This window comes from Lygodium microphyllum, chromosome 10 (genome assembly GCF_053477565.2).
Source record: "Lygodium microphyllum isolate KBCC chromosome 10, Lygodium_microphyllum_v1.1.10, whole genome shotgun sequence".
Lineage (NCBI taxonomy): Eukaryota > Viridiplantae > Streptophyta > Polypodiopsida > Schizaeales > Lygodiaceae > Lygodium > Lygodium microphyllum.
The window spans coordinates 58,044,466-58,067,355 of record NC_141144.1 but is presented as its reverse complement, the minus strand read 5'-3'; the positions used below and the strand labels follow the sequence as shown (position 1 = coordinate 58,067,355).

Genomic DNA, 22,890 nt, shown 5'->3' with positions numbered 1-22,890 from the left:
TCAATCATGCATGAAAGAGATTTACTGGAGAATCAGAGATTTACAGCAAATCTAAGAAGAATTGCTCATTTCCTGCTGGAGAATCAGAGATTTACAGCAAATCTAAGAAGAATTGCTCATTTGCAGCAAGCAGGACTTGCATGTAATTGTGAAAGACCGAACTTGTACCCTTAGGCACTTCAAATCAAGGAACAAATTCAGGGATTTCGCTGCTGGTTATTATGGACAGCCAGTTGTTTTAGATTTGGTACAGAAGTGGCTTGATCAATATAGGAAGTGGAGACTCAAGGGAATATCTCTTGAGTTTGTGGCAAGGCCTTTCATCTTCTTGGGGGTTTGATCCTATACTCAGTTGTACTACAAGACCAAGGGGCAAGTACCCTTAGGCACTTCAAATCAAGCGGCAATTTCTGGGATTTTGATGCTGGTTATTCTGGACAACCATTTGTTTTAAATTTTCTGCAAAGGGCATTAGTTTTGGGGCCAATAGGGTGTTGGCTGTCTCTCTTGAAGTGGTAAGTGTTAACTTTATTTTATGTTAAACCACTGCTCACTGTAATTTGCTGGAAAATCGGGTATATCACCACCCTCTTTGACAAAGAAGGCTGGTTTCAGCATAGAAGGGGTTCGATTGTCGCTCCTTAAGCCGCTAAGTGTGCCTTCAAGAGCCATGTTGTTAGGTGAGCCTTTAACGCTTGTTAATATTGAGCGGCCTGGGCTATTGGCCACTGTATCACATCCATAGATAGGTGCCACTGTGGCGTGGTGCTGATGATGATTCTGTGGTAGTGAAAACTCCTTCAGCTAATCCAAGAATGCAATATTTTTGGAAAATTGTCATTATGTCCCTTTTTACTATCAATTCTTGTGCTGTATGGGCAGCATAAGAAATAAAAGTTTGCTGAATAGTTAAGTTGTACAATTTGGGCTGTGAACTTGAGTTTATTCTTGAGCCAATCTATTGTACCAAAATCTGATTATACTTTCGGACATTTTTCAGCTAGCAGGTGGGACAGCTGCAATGCAGCAATTGAAGGAACGGTTGGAAAAAGAACTGATGGAGGTACAGTATAAATTTTAGCCAATGTTATGAATTGACTACATGTATGATTGAGTGATATGAAATGTGCTTGTTGCTGTTTTACAGGAGGCACCACAAGCTGCTAGAGTCAAAGTCCTTGCAAGCGGCAATGCTATTGAAAGGCGCTTCAGGTAGAGTCATGTACATGACTATCTTGTAGTTTGATAATGACAAAGATTTGTGATTGGTTTTGTGTGAGTCACAAAAGCCCCTGTTCTTTTCATTGGGCAAGACTGTAACTTGTTCATTTTATTGACCTTTGGGTCTTTTTGATGTGTTTCTCATAACCTGGGGCAGCAAACACAGAACTGGAACTTGCCACTTGAATGGATATGTTGCCTCAGCATTGTTTGGGACTGTGAGCCTGTGATTTGTTGGCTGAATATTGTGATGGACAGACTCGAGTCATTGAACTTGCATATCTTCTGTGACTGACAGACTCAAGTCATTGAACTTCAAGAACTTGCATCTCTCTCAGGGTTGTCCACATCTAATGGATGGGACCTGTAGTCTGATCCAGCCTGTCCCGTCCAGTTAGTCTGATCCTAGGTTGCGTGTATGGAACGTTCCGTACGGTACTGTTCCATGCAGTTTAACCATACGGTTCTGTACAGGATCTGTGCGTTCAAACTGTCCTGAAAAGGTGATCTTTGCCTGCATGCAGAATCTGACTGTTGGTGCGGCTTTTTGACCATTTTTTGGGACTGTGTGGAGTTTGAAGTTTGAACTTCACTTTTTCTTTCACACTCCTCCCTCCATGAATCATACTTCCTCTCCTCTTCTCCTTTACCTCAAGGCTTGGCCCTTATAAAACAGCAGTCCTGTCCCCCCTATCTCACCTCACAAATTAGTTTGCAGCTTGCTCATCCTCTTCAATCTCCTTCAAGCACTGTGGTCCCTACTCCCTTTGCGCGCCCCCCCCCCCCCCCCCTCTCTCTCTCTCTCTCTCTCTCTCTTTTTCTCTCTGTGTCTCTCTCCCCCTCTTCCTCTCCCTTTCCCTCACCTCTTCCAAGTTTCTCCTATCCCTATCTTTAGGGATCTTTACATGGAACTTGAGGAGATTGATCATTGAGTCTCACACACTTGGGGGGGACATCAAGTTGTTGCTTGAGTTGCAACCACAAGGACCATCACTACACCAGCCATCAGGACCTACGTGAGGTGATGCTCGGGGAGTTCCTCTACTACACATGCAGTTGTTGCAATCTGTAGAGGGTGCTTTAGTTAGAGAGCTTGAGTATGTGATGATGGGAACGCCATCGGTGATGGGGACTTTGGTGAGGTGTCTGAGGTCTCTTCTAGTGAGGGCAACTCTCCACCTTCTGATGTATCTGGGCTTGACTATGATGGGAATGTTGTAAGCGATGGCGACTTTGGCGAGCCATTTGAGGCCTCTTCTAGTGAGGGCCGCTCTCCACCTTCCAATGTGCCTGAGCTTGATGATGAGTCCTGATGAGTCTAGAAATTTTGTACTTGGTCCATTTGCCATTATACATTTTGAGTCCTTTCATGAGCATTTACGATTGATGTATCTTTTTGGAGCACTCATGACATGAGTCTAGCTTTGACTCTTTAGACCTATATGGCATTACAATTGTTTTCTAAACTCTAGTCTCTAATTCATGAAACTTTGTGATGATTGATCTATCTTTAGGTTGCACATTTTATGTGTATTTTTATAACAACGTATTTTATTTTTGAAGTTTTCGTGTATCTTATGTACCACACTAGTTCACATACGAATTGTGTTGTACTAAACGCATGAAACCACCCTGGTCTGATCCCATCCAATCTAGTCTGATGGCATTCAGTCATAGTTGGCGGCCGTGGGCAAAATGTGGTTGTTGAAGCATACATTTGGGTGACTATTTCTGGCCTTTCATGGGTGGTTTTTGGACTGTTTTGGCAGCTATGATGAGGGTTCTCTCTGCTAGTATAGATGCACACCCTCTCTTACTCCACTACCACAACACAGTCTCTTTCCTACACTAGATTCTCTCCCTCTATTCTCATTCAAATTTCAAATTTCAGGTGTGGTTTCTCTCTCTTCCTTCTAGAGGGTGTCACCACGGGAGTCCAGAAAACAACTATGAGTGATGGATGGGATAGCTATTATTGGTGTTTTGTGGGGCACCATTATCAGTCTTGCTCTCTGATACTGTTTAACACAATGTACTAGTTAGTCCTAAAGCCCGCAAGAGTGAAGCTGGCTCTGTGTGTGTTTGCGTGTGCGTGTGGGTGCCCCCCCCTCCTTTTCCCAAAGAAAAAAGAAAAGCTCTCTCCTATTCTCTAAAACACTGCATGTCTGAAGTAAAGACTGTAAATGTTTGAAGTGTATTGTTTCAAGTGTCAACATTAAATATGGTCCTTAAAATTTTATGTTTAAAATTTCTTGCATTGGACATAGCAACACCCAATATATTTTAGTCTGATCAGTATTGTACTAACATCAGACAGTGATAATCAAATGCCATTGCATGTGACAATCCTGATCTCTCCTGTGAATGACAGACTGGAGTCATTGAACTTCAGCAAAACCTGCCTCACTATTGCAACCAATGAGAGTTAAGCGTCTGTTTCTGTATGGGTGACTAAAAAAAAACTATGGTTTCTTTGGTGATGCCATGAAAGGGAAATGTCTGTTTGTACTGTATATGATAACAAAAAAGGCTAACAGAGGTTTCAAATGAAATAAACGAATGTGTTGGGGTCTCACATGTTCGTGGAAAAAGAGATCTTTCTTGTGGTTCAAATGCCATAAGGGCTACAAACTCTACCAAAGGGTCAGAAAAGAAGACATGAAAAGGGGAATTAAGGGCTCCTAGGCATCATGATGGCTTCTCTCATGGGTGACTACCTTATACGACCAATTTGTCCTTCTCTTCCCTTTTAACCCCCCGGGGGTGGCGGAGGTGTTCTTGCAGCAGGTGGTAGGGCTTGTCATGTGTCTTGACTTTCAAACAAGAAGGGGAAAGTCTTGACTCAAACAAGAAGCGCAAAAGAATACTTTACATGTTCAAAGGAGCTCAACCCAAACGGGGACACAATGATGCCATACAAGCTCTATAGGGTTTGAAGTCACATACCAGATTTAAACTCATGTTATCCATCTGCCTCTTTTCTTGTACTAGTACTCGTGGCAGCTTACTCAATACTGATAGATATTTTGCAACATCGAGTAGCATGGAACCTTGTCCGAGTCTACTGGCAACATGTAACTCCTCCTCAGTGAGGACCTTGTCAGACAGAGAGTTCTCCTGACTAGTTTCAGCTAAGTCCGTACCCCGAATGGCAGTCAGCACTCAAAAGGAAGTTGATGCCACATAGGTTGGGTCTCTTTGAGATTACCATTTGGCCAATCGCTCCCCTGAGACTGTCATGATCCTTGTGTTGCATGTTTTGTTTTGTTTCGGGATACAGGGATCTGTGTGGTTAATGCTAGTTTTGTAAACTCTATTGAGCATGAAAAAGTACGAGAGCATCCTTTACATGTTGATAAGAGCTTAATCAGAATGGCTTTCAATGATACCATACTAGTTCTCTAGAATCCAAATATTGGTTTCCCCTTTGCTTGTAACTCTTTGGACCCCCCTTGTGTCACAATTTTTGTTAATGTGTTGGGACACGGGGATCCGTGCACCTCTATATGCTTAAGTATTTGTGATCTTACAAATTTTCAAGGTAGTGATGCTTTTATGAGGTCTGAAGTTGTCAATACTTGTAGAGAAGCTATGGCCTTGATTTGCAAGCCATGCAACTGGATTGCATCAATAGGCATAAGCCATTTTGATAGTCATCCTAGTGACATGCAAAGCTGCAGGTTCTCTTACCTTTGTAACCTGCAACCATTTCCTTCAGTTGGACTAGTCACTTAAAACTAGCAGGTCTCATTGTAGGAGCTGTTTAACGGTTTGTGGAATTCTTATTTCTATTCCTCTGGGATCATGGGATAGGGGTCATGCTGCATGCCCCACCGTTTGGTCCATTGAAAGGTTCAGAGCCATTTTAGCCACTACATCCCAACTATTTTGAAGGTCTCCCACCACTATCCAACGTCAAAGTCATTCTATAGCCACCTCATTCATTGGCTTTGGAGGTTGTCAGATAGATATTACTGTTATGGTAGCTATTTGATTTTTTAAAATAAATCACTCAACTTGCGCTGCCAAAAGAACACTGCATGTGTTCATTTTACAAAGAACTATTAATCGATTCCATGTTTTATTGTAAGGCAACTACCAAAGAAGATCAAATTTAAAGCATTGCGAAATGCTTCAAATTTGTCACAAGGAAGAGCTTTGGTGAAGATGTTCGCCACATTACTGGTGGTAAGATAGTAGACAAGGTTGATATCTCCTGCATGTAGCCTCTCTCTGACAAAGTGATAGTGGATCTCTATGTGTTTCATGCGTGCATGAAACAGTGGGTTCCACGCTATCACAATGGCACTCTGACTGCCAGTAAACAAAGGAGTAGGCTCCGTGACAGATACATTAAAATCAGCCAACAAATGTCTCAGCATACACATTCAACTGTGGTAGTGAAAGCTGCCTTGTATTCACCTTCACAACATGATGTGGCAATAGTGGTTGCTAAGCCAAGAGATGCAAGATGAGCCAAGAAAGAAAAAATTTCCACTCGTAGAGTGATGTGAATCAAAGTCACCAGCCCAATCTAAATCATTGTAAGCATGTAGCTGTAGTGGTCTTCCCTTGACGTAAAGCAATCCAAGAGTCCTAGTACTCTACAAGTAATGAAAAACACGCTTTACAGTTCGCCAATGTGACATGTGTGGGCTGTGTATATATCTGCTTAGGGTTGAAACTACAAATTGAATATCTGGCCTTGTGTTGCATAAATAAATGAGATATCCAACTGCTAGAGCATATGTATAGATGCCAAACAAATCATTGTCATTTTGTAAAGATAGCTTGAGTCCAGTCTTCATCGATGTACTAATTGGCTTACAATCTTGTAAACCAAACTTGTCAAGGAGTTTGCCAATATATTTGGACAGTGACAATTCAATGCCTTTAGCCTCATGAATGAACTGTATGCCCCGTAAATAATGCAAAGGCTTCAAATTTGATATTTCAAAAGTTTTCTGCAAATTCTTGTTGAAAGTTGAAATCTGATTAGCACCTGTCCTTGTGAGCAAAAGATCATCTGCATAAAGACATATGACCAGCAAGGATCTGTTCTCTTTGCATATGCAAAGAGTAGAAGATAATCTACATAAAGACATATGACCAACAAGGATCCCCCCTCTTTGCATACGTAAAGAGTAGACTTTGATGGGTTGTTAATGAACCCTTGGTTGAGTAAAAAGGCATCTATTTTTGCATACTAAGCTCGTGGAGCTTGCTTTAAACCATATCAAGACTTTTTCAGTTTACATACCAAGTGTTCAGATCCCTTAACTGCAAAACCAATGGATTGCTGTACATACACTTCTTCTTCAAGTTCCCCATGTAAAAATGTAGTCTTAATATCAAGCTGATGCACAATCCAACCATGATGGGCAGCCAAAGCAACCATAGACCGAATGGTAGTCATACGGGATGTCGGAGGAAACATCTCCTCATAGTCAATGCCCTTCTTTTTCATATAGCCATTGGTCATAAGTCTGGCCTTATACTTATCAATGGATCCATCCACTTTTCTTTTCAGCTTATAGACTCACTTTGTACCAATGGCTTTCTTTTCAACAGGCAATGTTACTAAATCCCATGTTTGATTCTTTATGACCGAATCAAATTTATCTCACATTGTTGCTATCCAATACACACTTTGTTGTGCAACCTTAAAACATTCAAGCTCCTCATCACCAAGTGTGTTTGCTACCATAACAAACTTCATTGTATTAGCATGATCATGTAGACGACCTTGTCTTCTAGTACGATCAGCAATAGGAGCATCCAAATGACTATCTTTCATAGTCTGCAAGTACCATCTAGGCATTTGCTTAGCTTTGTGACTATGTACAAGCTCTTGTTGAACCTCAAATTCAGTATCTAATTGAATATTCAGATTAGCCATGGGCTAAATTTCTGCATTGCTCAATGGAGCAACTAGCTGAACATTATGTTCATTTATTGAAACTCTAGCTATAACACCAAAAGAAATGGGTAACAACCCTTTAAACATATCATTTGCAGCTTGGTATGTATCAAAACCAACAAGGGATAATTCTGATTTTTCATCAAAAATCATGTCCCTACTAACAAAGAGTTTCTTGGAAACATGATCATATAGTCTATATCCTTTGCTCTCACTATTGTACCCTACAAAAATGCATTTGAAAGCCTTATTGTCCAACTTCTTTCTTAGTACTTTGGGAATATGAGCATATGCAAGACACCCAAAAGTACGAAAGTGGCCAACAAAAGGTTTCCGGTTGTTCCAAGACTTAAAAGGTGTGATACTTTTTAATGCCTTGGTAGGACACTTGTTCAAAACATGACAAGCACACATAACTGCTTCTATCCAAAAGCCATGTGGCAAACTCTTAGCTTTCAACATACATTTGGTCCTCTCCATGAGTGACCGTTTCTTCGTTTTTGCAATCTCATTCTGCTGTGGAGTACATGTAGTAGTACACTGATATACAATGCCTTTCTGCTTCAAAAAATTATTTAGCAAGAAAGATGTGTTTTCCCCCTCGGTCCGAATGGAGAGCCTTAATCGTGTATCCAGATTGATTTTCAGCAAGTGCAACAAAAGCCAAAAATGCATCGTACACCTATGACTTTTTCACCAATCGATAGATCCAACACAAATGAGTAAAGTCATCAATGAAGGTGACGAAATAATAACATCCACCCAATGACTTTGTTTGCATAGGTCCACATACACCCGAATGCACAATTTGTAATTTGGCAGTTGCCTTAACAACAACATTACGAGGAAATGAGAATCAATGTATTTTTCCCAAAATGCATCCCTCACAAATATACTTGGGAGGTCTCTCTAAGAGAGGTGAGCTATCTAGCATCTGAGTATGCTGCAGAAGCCTCAAATTGCCATAGTTGACATGTCCCATGCAAGCATGCCATAACCTACCTGTGACATAGTAGGAGTAAGAGTAGATAAATAGACCGACAGATCAATCGAATAGACATCTAACTTAGAGTCTATGACATAATGTGCCAGTCAAAACCAAAGTCAAGAATTCTTGATCCCTGACCATACATTTGTCATCATTAAATGTGACCTATAAACCTCACTTTTCTAAAGAAGAAATGGACAATAAATTCTTCTTTTTGCGTGGCACAAATAATGCATTCTATAAACGAAGAATAGAGCTATCAATGACTTTCAAGACAATCTTCCCAACATTTCAATAGGGTAAGATGCATTGTTGGCACACTGCATAGACTTGCCAATAGGAACTGCAATAACAGAGGAAAACAAATCCCTGTGGGATGTAATGTGCTTAGAAGCATCACTATCAAAGAACGAAGTGCTAGCATCCTTAGTAGAGCTAAATGCTCTATCAATCCAAGAAGAGTCGTAACTGCAAGTGTAAAAATAGTAGTCACGGTCTACAACAAAAGATGCAGACTCTATAGCAGAAGGGGTATAAAAAATAGACATCTTTGACTCCTTCTCCTTGGCAATGTACTTCTCACATTTTGTGATGTAATGACTTGGTTTCTTACAATAGTGGCATTTTCCCTTCTTGGCTTGCGTGCCCCCTATTTCTTGTTGCTATATTAAGTACTTGAACTTCTAAAACTTTGCGGAACATTTTTTGACTGGCTGCCCTTGCCCTTTTGTCTTGCCATAAAAGCTTGTTCAAAGGCTATTACATCCACCCTACTGTTCTTTCTTGTTTGCTCTTTTTCTAGGAGCAAACTAACCAACTTAAGAAAGGTAATTGACTGCAGAGAAATTCTCATGGTGAGATTTAGGGCCATATGAAAGGCCAAATAAGAGGGTGGCAAAGGATTCAAAGTAGTAGAGATCAACTATGCATCCAAATAATACTTATCTACATTCATTAAGTGCTTAGGTAAGTCCTGAATTTTGTTAAGATGATCTTGCATGGAATCACCTTCATCCATCTTCACATTCTCAAGTTCTTTCTTCAAGAAAGAGATGCGTGTCTCATTTTTTCCAGCAAACATTTGCTCAAGTGTAAGGCATGCTTCACGTGAAGAAGCTGCAGACCGTATGTGTAGGATAATAGACTGTTGAATTGCCAATGCAATTAGTGACAGTGCTTGGGCATCCTGTGTGTCCCAAGCCTTTTGTGCTACTGATCTTTGAGGAAGTAGCTGAGTTGGAGCGAGCCTTTGAGTGCATCCTCCTAGAGAAGGTGTTGCAAGAGTCACAACTCTAGGACGAACTTCTTCACCACTTACATAATCCCAAAGATTTTTTGCAATCAGCGCATTTTCATCATGAAAGACCATAGAGAATAATTATTGCTGTCCAATCTATCCTCCTTGGATACATATGTGAATACATCACTTTGTCCCTGATTGACCATAGTAAATGTCACTTTTTCAAAGAGCACAAGAGCAAGAGCTAATGCTGGAACAACGTGGAAATCTGAAAATTTTCAAAAATTATAGCATGCACCACGCTGTAATTGACAAATTTGTGTCACACTTTGTCAAAATTGTCCAATGTACACACTGTCCAATGCACAAACAGTGCTTAGGAGCATAAAAAATGCAAAAGCCCCAAAATTTTGTTGTCCAAAATGCACAATTTCAGTCTATTTCAGACCAAACCTGTAGTACATGTGCCAATGTCTGCACTAAACCCAAAAGCCCCAAAATTTTTGACCCCTTCCCAAAAAAATTTCTGCAGTGAGTGTGTCCAAGACATGAGACTGCCCGGGCAAAAAGAAGCCTCTTGCTGAAATTCAAAATTTTGAATAAAAAATAGATAAAAGTCTCCTTTTACCTTTTGTGTTGGTGGATCTAGTGCTGATGGCCGAGGTGGTGGAGTTGGATGGTAGCTGATGGACTTGGAGGAGTGCAGGCGGATAGGTGCTGGTGTGCAGGTGGCGTTGGTGAATAGGGCGCAGTTGGCGGCTGGTGAACACGGTACAGTTGGTGGCTGGGGGCCAGACCTGCAGGCGGAGTAGGCGCTGCAGGTGGCGGGTGGACCTGCTGGTCAGCAAGGAGCTAGTGCAGACAATGATTGTGCTGGTGGTGCTGGTGGGCGACGGTGTTGGTGGCACTTCCCCAGGGGGTGACTGGAGGTGCTGGTGGACCAGGGAGCAGCGCTGGCTGTTGGCGCAGACTGGAGGTGGCGGAAGCTGGAGCAAATGAGCCTGCAGAGAGGCTGTGATGGTGGAGCTGCTGGCCGGTGCAGAACTGGACAGGGTGAAAGGCTGAGCTGGACAGGGTGAGCTTGTAGTTTTGATACCAGATGTAAGATATGGAGGATTGAAGCTCAACTGAGAGTACACAGTTGACAGTGAAGAGAGCGAAGACACAACACGACTGCCAATACGATTACTAAAGAATGTAATGAAAGTACAAAGTAGAAACCTTAAACCTTAGGGTTGTTAATGTGCGTTCACACCCGAAAGGTGTAAAACACGATAAGTGCCCGAACTGTGTAACATAAGCACATAAAATAGAAGATAATATAATGGGGGGAAAAAACCTCTCATAAGGAGAGAAAAATTTGCCCCGGTGTCCTATCCGGATCACCGACACTCCTCTGTGAATGTAGGCGTGAGTCAAACCCAACATCCAATTCTAATCTCGAGACTCCTTTTTGTTGCTCTTAAATTTTTGCTGTTTCTTTCATTACTGAGATAATTTCTGTTAAAAAATGTGCTGAATTCGAATTTACCTTCAGCTTTGTTTGGAGTCTCTCTTGCATGGGTTCCTCCTTTACTTTCTATTGTTCAGCTTGTATGCCTTTCACTTGTTCCTGTAGTTCCATAATCAGCTCTTCTTTTTTTATAATTTCTTGCTTCATGGCTGCCATCTCTCACATTAGTTTCCTTAGTTCCTGTAACAAATAGGACTCCCATGCTGATGGTTTAGCAATGGGGGGAGGGACTAAGGTTGATTGGTTGTTGATAGCAGTGGCAAAAGACTTCTTCTTCCCCCTAGGGGGCTGGGCAAATCATGCCCCCAAGGGGAGTCCTTGGGTTGTCTCTAGTAGGGTTTTACAAAGTGCAAGGTAGTTGGGGGTAGCTCAGGTGAGGGTGGGAGAGGTCAATTCAGATCAAGTCAGGGCAAAGACAAGGACATGTCAAGGTGGGGTGGGGTAGGTGTAGGTCAGGGTGGGGTGGGGTAGGTTAAGTCACAGTGATGACAAAGTAGGTGCCAAGAGCAAGGGGGATGCAAGAGTAGGGGCGAGTTTTAAAGGCGGGGCTGGGTGCTTGATGGTGTGAAGGCAAAGGGCAGGGTGGGTGTTGAGTGCGGGGGCAGAGGTTGAGGATGGGGTGGGTGTTGAGGAGGGCGGGAGGTTGAGAGAGAGAGAGAGAGAGAGAGAGAGAGAGAGAGAGAGAGAGAGATGTGCTTATCAAGGATCATCATAGTCACTAGGGATGAGGGACAAGGGACGGGGGCGAGGTGGGGGAACGGGGACCTACAAATTTATGTTTTCTAGACATAATTGAAATACTATATAAAGAAACTAAACAAATATGATACCTTAACTCAAAATCCTTCTTAAAATGTCACATGAAGGTTTAGAACAATACATGAGCCATGAAAGTTGAAACATAATTGAAAAGTGAATACTGAAATTGAAGCTCAAATTGGAGAATAGCAGTAACAATGTCAAATGGTGAATGAGAAATGCCATATGATATAAAGACTAGAGTTTAATGGTAAACATTGAATAATCAGTACTCGATTGAAGACTACAAGAAACAGTACAAACTGAGAAATATAGTAAAACCTAGAAAAGCCATATGACAGAAAGACTAAAGTCCAACAATAAACACTAAATAATGAGTACTTGAACTTAAGACTATAAGAAACTACACAAATTGAGAAACAGTAAAACTAGTGGATTGAAGACTAGGAAATAATACAAACCCTATGACATGCGGCATCCCTTGCGTCCCATCCCACACATCCCCCTTGCCCCTTGTCCCAGGACGCGTTCCCTTTTGACAGACCACTGCATGGAAACACCCCATTTCCGGGACGTGTTGGAGATGGATCCCACATATCAGGATGACATCCGTGCGTTTCAGGCCTGTGTCCCTTGTGACTATGAGGATCATGCATAGTTAATGCATAAGTGCGATTCTTTATGGGGTCTCCACAAGGCTAGAGCTTGCTGGAAATCTACATTGATGGTGGGATGGCCTAATACAACCACTTCCAGATGCAAAGTCTTCATTTGGAGCATGTTGGTGAGTGGTTTCCCACTTGTTGTGGCCCTCTCAAGATGCACCATTTCAAATGGCTCTTGCTTTGATGTGTATGGTCTCTCTTGTCGAGTCTCGCCTTCAGTTGCTGAAAGCCCTGTCTATGCTTTTGGGAATGTCAGCATGATTGGACTATCTATAATGCTTCCATTTTTTATTCTCATTCTGGCATCCATAGCCATATCAGTCATATGCGAGGTCTCCTTCAATGGCAGTTGATCACAATTGAGTATGTGAGTCTTCTTATCAAGGATGATCCAGCTCTCTTCAGTCACTTTGTGTGATGGTTAGTAGTTGTGACTCTTGTATGCTCTTCGTAATCAATGCAATTACCAAAGAGAGAGAGAGAGAGAGAGAGAGAGAGAGAGAGAGAGAGAGAGGAAAGAAAGATATATTAACGTCTACATAAGGCCAATGTGGCCTATGAGACAAAATCCAGAGTACATCCATGTCTAATATCATCTCATCAGTAAGGTAAAGATAACATTACAAATAAGTGGGTGGCCTATGAAACAATACTGAAAATAACTATACGATGGGACTATACTAGGGTTGAACCATGTGTAGTGTTGTTCCATTGATAGAAAAGAAAAGGAAAGGAGAACCAGATCTGATAGAACCATGTATAAAAGTGTGGTGGAGACTATGGGTTGTAGCTAATCTCAAGATCTGCACATGATCTCAGCTATGATGCGGTCCCTAGTTGCTTCACTAATATGCTTGGTGGTGAGTCTTTGGTGTCTCGTGATAATGGCTCTAATCCGACTGTGGTGTGGCCTGATGGGGTCGTCGTGCTTGACAAAGGGAAATGGCTCTATCCAATGTGACTCCACAGCGTGGCTTGTAAGGTGTCTGGTGGGGTGGCTATGTCTTTGCTAGGCTGGTAGTGTCAATAGGGTCGGCTCTGTAGAAGAAGTCTGTCACTGCTCCCTGTGTGTGTCCCTCTGGATGAGCTGGCCTCCTCTCTCGTAGGAGTGCAGTTCGGCGCCTCTCGAGCTTCAGGAAGAAAAGACCTAGGTATCTTTGGTCCTCGTACTCCATGACGCAATGAAGGGGTCCAAATCCATCACGGAAGAGGCAATGGTACCATCCTTGTATGTCATAGTATATTGTGCATTTGCATATGTAGTGCTCCTCCGTCTCAGGCTCTCGACCACAAAGCTGGCAAGTCCTATCCTTTGCTAGGGTATTTGTCCATATGCCTGTCTCCATCTGAAGCCTATGTGAGGAGGTGCGAATCTGTCTGATAGCAACCCGTACGCTATGTGAGAGATGGGTGTCCATATATGCTGGCCAAATAGTGAAACCATCATCAGAGACAAGAAATGACTCATGTAGAACTCCATGAGAGAGAGAGAGAGAGAGAGAGAGAGAGAGAGAGAGAGAGAGAGAGATGTAGCATAGTTGGTGAAGTTGAATGCGTGGTGACCAGGTCTTGGGTTCAACTCCTACATTCTGTACGGTCGTTTAGAATAGGTAGAGAAAAATGAAGATTTGAACCCTGGTTAGTGAGTTAATAAAAGAAGTGGCTTACCACTAGTGTAGCCACTAGAGAGAGAGAGAGAGAGAGAGAGAGAGAGAGAGAGAGAGTTAGGACCTTGGCGTCGAGCAGTCTCTTCAGTGACCCTGCCCTGACTTTTGTACCTTTATGTGCTCTTTTAGTCATGTGACTTTTGTACTCATTTGATATAATATAATCACTCATTATGAAAAGAGAGAGAGAGGTTTTGGTGGGAGTAGTAGTAGTAGTCAGGTCTTGATGAGTGAAACACATGCATGTCAAAAAACAAGCAGAAACATCAATATTGTGGAATGGACCCTTTCAAGTAGGGAGCGGGATGGAACAAGACAGGCAATGACCCTAGACTTTTCCGGCCTATTTATTGAATGAATCCGCTTTGAAAAATTCTTAATGGCAATGCAGTTATGTTGATGTGATTTTCCATAATCACTTTGCCATTTCATGCTACGTCTTTCTATAACGCTTCAAAGAATTCCCATTTTGCATCCAAACAACACCAGCTCCTATTTGAGAAATGCTAGAGTATAATCTCTGAGAAAAAAATCTGGGTGCTGTTTATTCTGATTGGATCAGCAGGCCAAGTCCAGTAGTAGAATTTGAATTTCTGAAATATACTTATTGAAAGGAAACTGTAGACTAACACATTTTACAACTGTTGAGGTATTTGGTAAGTTGGAACAATCTAAGGATGTTAGAGCTTTTTTGTTGATTTACAAACTGGCTCGTCTCATTTACTGCCTTTCCGTTATTCCATTCAAGGCACCAAGCTTTTCTAGTTATGTAGTGGTGACTGTTGACTTCATGGCAGTGTATGGATAGGTGGAAGCATTCTTGCGTCATTGGGATCGTTCCAGCAAATGTGGTTTTCTAAATCAGAGTGAGTGCCATCTGCCTTTACAGAGCTGCATGGTAAGATTGTTCGCCTTGATTTTCATCTTGAACCATTCAATTGGCTGCTAATTGTAGGTATGAAGAACATGGAGCATCATATGTACAACGAAAGTGTCCCTAAAGATGATTAGGCAGAAAACTGATGTTGGAAGAGAAGTTCACTCTGTGCTGGGATGAGATAAAACAAGTCAACGTCTAATACTCTTCAGTTTCAAGTAATCCTGTGCAACTAGTTTTTGACACGTAGCTGGATGCAAGAAGTCAGATTGGATTATTCTGGGTCTTACTACATGGGATTACAGTCATTGACACACTTGAAACGATCACCAAGCGTCTCCCTTGTGAACAGACAAAAGGTGGGCAACTCAGCTACTGCCCCTTGAAGAAAGGTTTGGGCTGACTGGTTCCGTGGTTTATAGGGTAAGATGTACTCTCATACCTCTGTTTCATCTGTGTTTGAAGCAAAGTTATTGTACTTGACTTTTGATTTTCTAGTGTTCAAGGAGATGATGTATGACAGCATGTTATCACATCAGTTTGGCATTTATGCCTTTACATGTATTCTATCAATTTCCGTTTTGGACAAGAAGTGCAAGCTCCTTTCTTTTTTAAAACTTTCAACGACCTTGAAGCTCATTACTTTGGAAAGTGTATTGTGGAGAGTTTAATGATGAATGGGTCATGGAGGTGTTTCATCATGCATGCTATGCTGTTTTACTGCAAGGCTTTTTACTGGCTTAAGTTCCAAGTTGTCCATTACTCATTGTGACTCATTCCTTTATTTTACTGCTTTATATTTTATTAAAGTAATAAAATAAAGGAAGAATCAGGGTCATGCAAGATTCCGCCCAGGGGGGTGAATCGTACATGATTCATACTTCCATCTCCATACATGTAACATGTATGGAAACATATAAAATAAATTATGCATCTTGAAGCTACGTGGTTTACTGATTAGAAAGCTATATCATCATGTGCTAAGGTTGGAAGAAATGTTTGTCAGAAAACGCCAGATCATTGTGCATGGCTGCTTTACAAAAGGGGATGGAAACACAACCTTTATAAACCTGGAAAAAGAGAAAGTTAAAGAATATATAAGGACAGCAACATTTTCTTTGGTGAATGAGCCATGTTGCTTAATCATAGGAAATCCTCATCATTAACATGTGTGGAAAACATATGGGTCCATTAAAGAGGAACACATGAATAGTATCTCCTTGATTTGTGTGAGCAAACTCAGTATGGGGACTGAGAAAGCACAACTTGCTATCTAGCTGTGTTAATAGTGAGCTTTTGTCTTGACTGCTTGGTATGCAAAATATTTCAGGTGGCACAACATTCAGCCACCTCTAACTGCATGACATTTGCTTTGACATTTTCATTGCCTCTCAAACTCTTAGACAAGTGTGGAAGAATGCCATATTCCCTTGTATGGTAATGCCACATCTAGGAGGCGGATGTACAAGAGGATTGTGAAGCTAAGAGGTGAAAAGGTAAAACATGCAATTGTTTTGTTAGGGCGAGCTTATGAAAATAGCACTGAATTTGGTAGCAAATAGTAGTGTAATGGGTAGTTGTAATGAGCGCAGTCTATGTATATATGATTTGAAGAAACTAGATAGCAGAAGATCAAAACACCTGGTTAGTGAAAGAGTTTTGAAGCCAAGGCCAAAGCATCTTTGGGCTAAATATGGTCTTTTGCATAATATGAAGGCCACACCATACTTTCGAGTGGTTTGTGTCTTGAATAGTCATGGTTAAAATGATTTGAACCTAGGCTCTTATTGTGCAATGTATAGTTAGTGGTTTGGTCTTTCAGCTTCTTGTTCAACAAGTTTTGGGGAAAAATAATTGGATCTATAACCAAAATGTCCAAAAAATAGTTGGGTTTCAGCAAGACAAACTTGAATTATAATGTGTCCAACTGGTTAAAATACAGTGAAGGATGGTTTTTTGTGAACAATGAAAGAAACCCATTGAAATCCTAAAAAGAATGTTAGAAAGTTCAACAATTTGTGTTATTGTAGTCAATATCATGACAAATCTTTCCAAAATTTAAGGCAATCAATTGATTTTGAAGATTTTTATGTCAGCTTTAGAGAAGGTTTTTGGTGAACACTAGTCTCATTGAATAGCCTAAAGCCGTTCTCACTCCATGACATCCAGAAGTATTGTGTTTACATGGGCTCAAAAGTCTTTGTATATTCTTGTTAGATAGCAACCAAGCCTCTCTCCATACCTATAGGTTGATGGTTTTCGGTCCATCAAGTTTGATCTTGAAATGAAACTGGCTTCAAGGTGTCATCTCTAGCATGTGATATGGTAGATGACTAACTACTAGGACATTCCTTGAAGGACATGCTCCACGCAAGTCATGCAGGCATCCTTACAGGGATTACAAAAGTAACCTTGCTAGGGAAGGAGTGTTTTAAGGTCAATTCGTGCACTTCGCCATTCGAGGCATCAAACTTGTTGGATGTTTAGACTTCAATGTCTTTTGATAGGTGGGTGGAGGGTGGAAACTATTCCTTGCTCAATGATGGCATGATTATCACAATTCATTCCTTGAAGATTGGACAAGTATTTTATCCCTTGCATTGGTCAAATCTTTAGGGGGGTGATTCAAAGGGACAAGTCCTTCACAAATGGTTTTCAAGGGGTGCTTTTAGTACATGTCAATGAAGTTTAGGGTCCCTACCTCATTACAAACTCTCCTCCTTGAGCCATCTAGATTTTGTTGGTGCATGGTGGATATATGCTTTAGAGGGTCTACTTTGCTAGCTTCTTCGGGTGGTGTTTCACTTGTAGGATGGTAGGCCTCCCTTGCAAGTTGATTATCCCAAGGCACTAGAGGAGATAGGTAGGTTGCCAATGCTCCTTTCATGATGGCGGAGGAGGATCTCGACCTCATATCATGTTGAAGTAGTGAGACCATGGAGTTGACAAAGATAGGGTTGCAAATAATAAGCAACAGTTGCAAGTAGAGAGATAGTTGAGAGCTATTATAGATCCTAGGTCTTCCTCTCTCCATCAAGAGGCAACTCAAGTGAATGAAAGAGGAGAGAGAGCTTCCTATAACTAAGCATACAAAATACCAAAGTGGATGAATGATCGCCAAAACTCAACATCGAAAGTATGAGTCGACTAGTTGAGAGCTAATAGCTAGAATCGAGGTGGTCAATCTTAGCCTTGAGATTGACCACCTTGATTTTAACCCATGAGATGTACAATTTGGTAACACCCTCTCTTAGATTGTGGGTGATCAACATAACAATATACAATGATAAGAATGCATCATAGTACATATAACAATGACACTTAGATATGACCATGGATACCCAAGTTGTGGGTGCACAATGCCTCGAAAAGACATTTATGTTGATATTGACCATACAAATCCTCGAAAATAGAAAGTAGCCAAATAGCTTTCAATGCCTACCATCAATGCCCTCTAGTAGCATACATGACCATGGATGCCCTGTCAAAGTGTTCCCTCATGTGAGCTTTGATTGGGATCCAAGCTTGTTCTCTATCATGAAACAACTCTACAAGAAACAAGAAGTCAAACCTTGCTCTAGGATTTCAATCTGCGAGACTTGGTCAATGTGTATGGGAAGCTGATATCTGAGTTCATTGCAATTGCACATGGATGAAGCTTGAATGCCCAACCTTCACCATTCTCTCACACTCCCTATGTAGCACTGGATAGTCTTGAGGGATGACCTCAACACTAGGGCTAGAAGGGGAGAGAGAAGGCATTGATGACCTTGCCTTCACTACACAAGATGAGCCTTTTGCCTTGGACTTTGCTCTAGTCGAAGGACTTGCATTAGAGTTGAAGTTGAGGCAAAGAGGATGATGACTCATCTAAGGAGTCTTTACCCTTCTTCCTCTCCTTCTGCAATGTCACTAGTTCCTTGCAATCCTTTCAAACATGCTCCTCCTCGTCGCCACAATGTAGTATTGCACCTTTGTCTTCTTCATCATGTCACTCCTCTCTTAAGGTACAAAAGCTTGAGCATTGGGAGCAGTAGCTAGAGACAATGCTCCCATGTGAACCTAAATTTTGTAGAAAGCAATCCTCTCAAAGAACACTCAAAGATGAGCAGTCGCTGTCTTAAAGCTTGTGATTAATAGTAAAACATGGAGGAGCCATTATGAGGTAGCTATGTAGATGAAATAAGGCAAGGGATATGAGAGGGATAGGTGTTTTCTAAGAGTTCAACCCAAAAACACAAGTTGAAGAGTTCAAGTAAGCATAGAGAGACGTGGTCAATAATGACGAGAGTGTAGCAACCATTGTCAAGACACGAAAATTGGTTACGCATAAACCCTCTCTAAAGTTAAAAACATTAAAGCAAAGTCTTAAACATGTATTTGAAACAACATTGTTAGTTGGAAAAGATGAAAATGTTAGCTGGAAGTGAAAATGATTGTCAAACATTGGAAAGCACAACCTCAAACACCTCATGATATGGAAACAAACTAGGACATACCATTGAAAGCTAAAAAAACTGATTAGGAGCAAGGAAATCAGTCATCTTGTAACACCTCAAGAAGACACCCAGCCTTGCGGAGAACACATAGATTGAAGATGCAAGCAAGGTAGGATAGGTAAATGCAGAGTGTAGGTTGGTAAATGTAGGTTGGAGACTAGACAAAAATACCCAGCCTTGCGAAGAACACATAGATTGAAGATGCAAGCAAGGTAGGATAGGTAAATGCAGGGTGTAGGCCGGTAAATGTAGGTTGGAGACTAGACAAAAATGTCAAATCAACTTGAATAGAAGTTTCCCAACCTTGGGAAACAATGTGCAGCACTTAAGTGCAAGAAAAATTAGCACTAGAATGGGGTTAATGCATAGTTGTAGAGTAGAAAGTAGCACCTCAAACACTAACATGGAGGTCTGATACAATGTTAGAATAGGAGGTAGCAATGCAAACATGAGAGTCCATATACGAAAGGACAAGACAATATAAAACTCAAGCTTTGAGTCACCAATTGTGGCCATACTCTCCCTCTCAACTCAAAGTGAATGAAAGAGGAAGAGGGAGCCCATGTGCACAAAAATATTGAAGTGGACGACTATTGGGGCAATCCAAACTGGGTGTCTCAAATACCAATTAGAAAACTGAGAGTTGGGGATAAAAATTAGGGTGACCAATCTCAATCCTCTTTGGCACAAAGGACAAAAATGCCCACAAATATGGATTGTAACCTATTAGTGTACTAACACCTTGTCCCAACTCATGGGTGGTCATGCAATAGAATATACAATGATATGGATACATCATAGTACATACAACAATGATAGTCAAATAGGACGATGGATATCCAAGCAGTGGGTGAGCAAACCACCACCAATGCACCTTGGAAAAACACTGATGTTGATGTCAATCATATCGATTCTTGAATATAGAAAGTAGACATAGTAGCTCTCAATGCCTATCTCCAATGCCTTGTAGTAGCATGTGTGACCACCCCTTGTGTGAGATTTTCCTAGGAGCCAAGCCTGCTTTCTATCATGAGAGAACTCTACATGAACTATGAAGTCAATCCTAGTCCCAAATTTCAATCTATCAGACTTCATTTTGATGTGTATGGGGAGCACTCTTTGGGTCCATTGCATCTGCATATGGATGAGGCTCGAATGCCCTAGTACTATCCTCTCACAACTCGCTCTTTTGCATTGGAGAGTCATGAGGATTGTCTTCACCACTAGGGCTAGAAGGTAGAAGATAAGGCCTTGAGGCCTTCCCCTTCACCACTGAAGACGAGCTCTTCACTTTGGCCTTTGCCCTAGTTGAAGGACTTGAATCAAAGTGGGAGTCAAAAGATGAAGAGGATGATGATTCATGGGAGGAGCTCTTACTCCTCCTCCTCCTCCTCCTCCTCCTCCTCCTCCTCTTCTTCTTCTTCTTCTTCTTTGAAGTTGCAAAAGCTCATTGGGGAGTAGTAGCTAGAGAACTTCTTCACCTAAGCTTGTACAAAGAAAGCATCCAGAAGTACACTCAAGGAGGAGTAGTTAGTATCTTGCTTGTTATCAACAGTAGAACATAGAGGAGGCATTATAAGGTAGATGTAGAGAAGATGAGTTAAGGCAAAGCATATAAGAGGGATGAGTTTAAGAGTTCAAGCAGCTTAAGCACAGAGATGAGATCAATAATAAACAGTGTAGTGTTGAGACATGACGACCGGCGATTTGTGAACCCTCTCCAAAGAAAAAATATTAAAGTAAATGTTTAAATGAAAGGGGCAGTAGGAGTAGGAGTGAGAGAGAAGCACAAGCAGAAGCAAGAGAGCAATGGCTATGGAGTGAACTCAAGAGAGAGACTAATATGTGGAAAATCCAACAATCGTAATGTGTGACCTCCCTTCCCTTTATTATTCTATAGTAAAGAATAAATAATAAACATAATAGTGATGGGTAGCCACCACTTGTAGTGCATAGGTGTGTGGGCACCAAGTACAAGATAAAGATAGGTGGCTAGGCACATGCATCATTTAACCCCTGATAATCTCCCACTTAAACGTGAATTTGCTGGGAGTGAGGAGAAGAATATACAAAATGCACATATGAGTACAATTGGATGAGGAAACACACTATCTTATGTCTATCATCTTCCAAAGGAAGGTATTATGTTCCATTGGGAGACTTCTAGTGAGTAGATTACCGGGATTCTAATTCATAGAGATCATAACAAGCTCTATTGTATATCCTCAATCACCTCTATGATGAAGTGGTAATAGATCTTAATGTGCTTGGTCTTTGCATGAAAGTCCGGATTGTGTGCCAATTGGATAGCACTCATAGAGTCCAAATGCAGGGTAGACGTCACATGCATAGGTGATTCCAAAGTCCACAACTAGATGGCCTACCATAGGGCCTCCTTGCAAGTCTTAGTGGCTGCAATATACTTAGCCTTAGTAGTAGACAAGGCAATGCGTTTCTACATCCTAAACATTTAAGGAACAGTACCTCGAGCAAAGTTGAAGACATAGCTTGAGGTGGGCTTCCTAATATCTACATGTCTTGGATAATCTAAGTTAGTGTAAACCATGACTCCAATATCCTAACCACCATAGCAAAGGCACAAGTTTTGCAGTGCCCTTAAGGTATTGAAGGATACCCTTCATGGCGTCCCAATTTTGCTTACTAGGGCTCGCCATATAACAAGTGACAACTCCCACTGCAAATGCTACGTCAAGTCTAGGGTGATCATGTTATACATCAAGCTACCCACAGTGGATGCATACATGATCTTAGCCATCTTGGTCCTCTTATAATTTTACTGGGGATAATTTTTATGGTTGACCTTCACATGGAAAGGTAAAGGGGTGCCAATGGGCTTACCACTGTGCATATGGGACCACTCAAGTATCCTATGGATGTACTCCTTTTGTGACACGTAGAGGAGTCCCTTATAACGATTGCACAGTAATGTGTATGCCAAGTGTGTGCAAAGCATGCCCCATGTCCTTCATCTCAAATCTTCTCTTGAGCCAGGTCTTCAAAGCATCCTGTCATCATGAGCACTCCCAACAAATTAGCTTATCATCAACATATAAAATCAAAATGATAAGGCTAACATCATGGCCCTTCTTCATGTAATGGCACAGATCCATAGTGTTGGGGGGTATATGACTATGAATGCCCATGAAGACTCTTCCTTAACTTACACACTAGCCATTTCCTAACCTTTTTCACCAAGCCCTTAGGTTGATGCATATAGATATCCTCATGTAGGTCCCCATGTAGAAAAGTTGTCTTAATATGCATTTGGTACAAGTCCGAATCCAACTGTGAAACCAAGGCCAAAACCAAGTGAAGGGTATTCATCTTGATCACAAGGGAGAATATCTCATCAAAATCAAATCCCTTGTCATGTTTAAAGTCCTTTGCAACCAATCAGGCCTTACATGTTAGCTTAGCGTGACCATGGGTGTTCTTTAGCTTATACATCCACTTGTATGCAATGCATGTTTTCCATTAGGCAAGGAAACCAAATCCCAAGTATTATTCTACTATAGTGAGT

General features: G+C 41.3%; 1 protein-coding gene across 2 annotated transcripts in view; it reads left to right on the top strand.

The window, feature by feature from the left end:
- LOC148030034 (actin-related protein 4-like) overlaps nt 1-15,549 on the top strand; it is a 112,038-nt gene extending 96,489 nt beyond the window's left edge. The window contains exons 17-20 of one of the 2 annotated variants that reach the window (XM_087686298.1): nt 1,001-1,063; nt 1,148-1,212; nt 14,782-14,839; nt 14,929-15,549. In XM_087686298.1, coding sequence (XP_087542424.1) covers nt 1,001-1,063; nt 1,148-1,212; nt 14,782-14,833 — 180 coding nt within the window. In that variant the 3' untranslated portion in view covers nt 14,834-14,839; nt 14,929-15,549. Of the gene's footprint in view, nt 1-1,000; nt 1,064-1,147; nt 1,213-14,770; nt 14,840-14,928 lie in introns of both variants that reach the window. The other variant, XM_087686297.1, reaches the window with a different exon arrangement.
- Nucleotides 15,550-22,890: the final 7,341 nt, after the last annotated feature.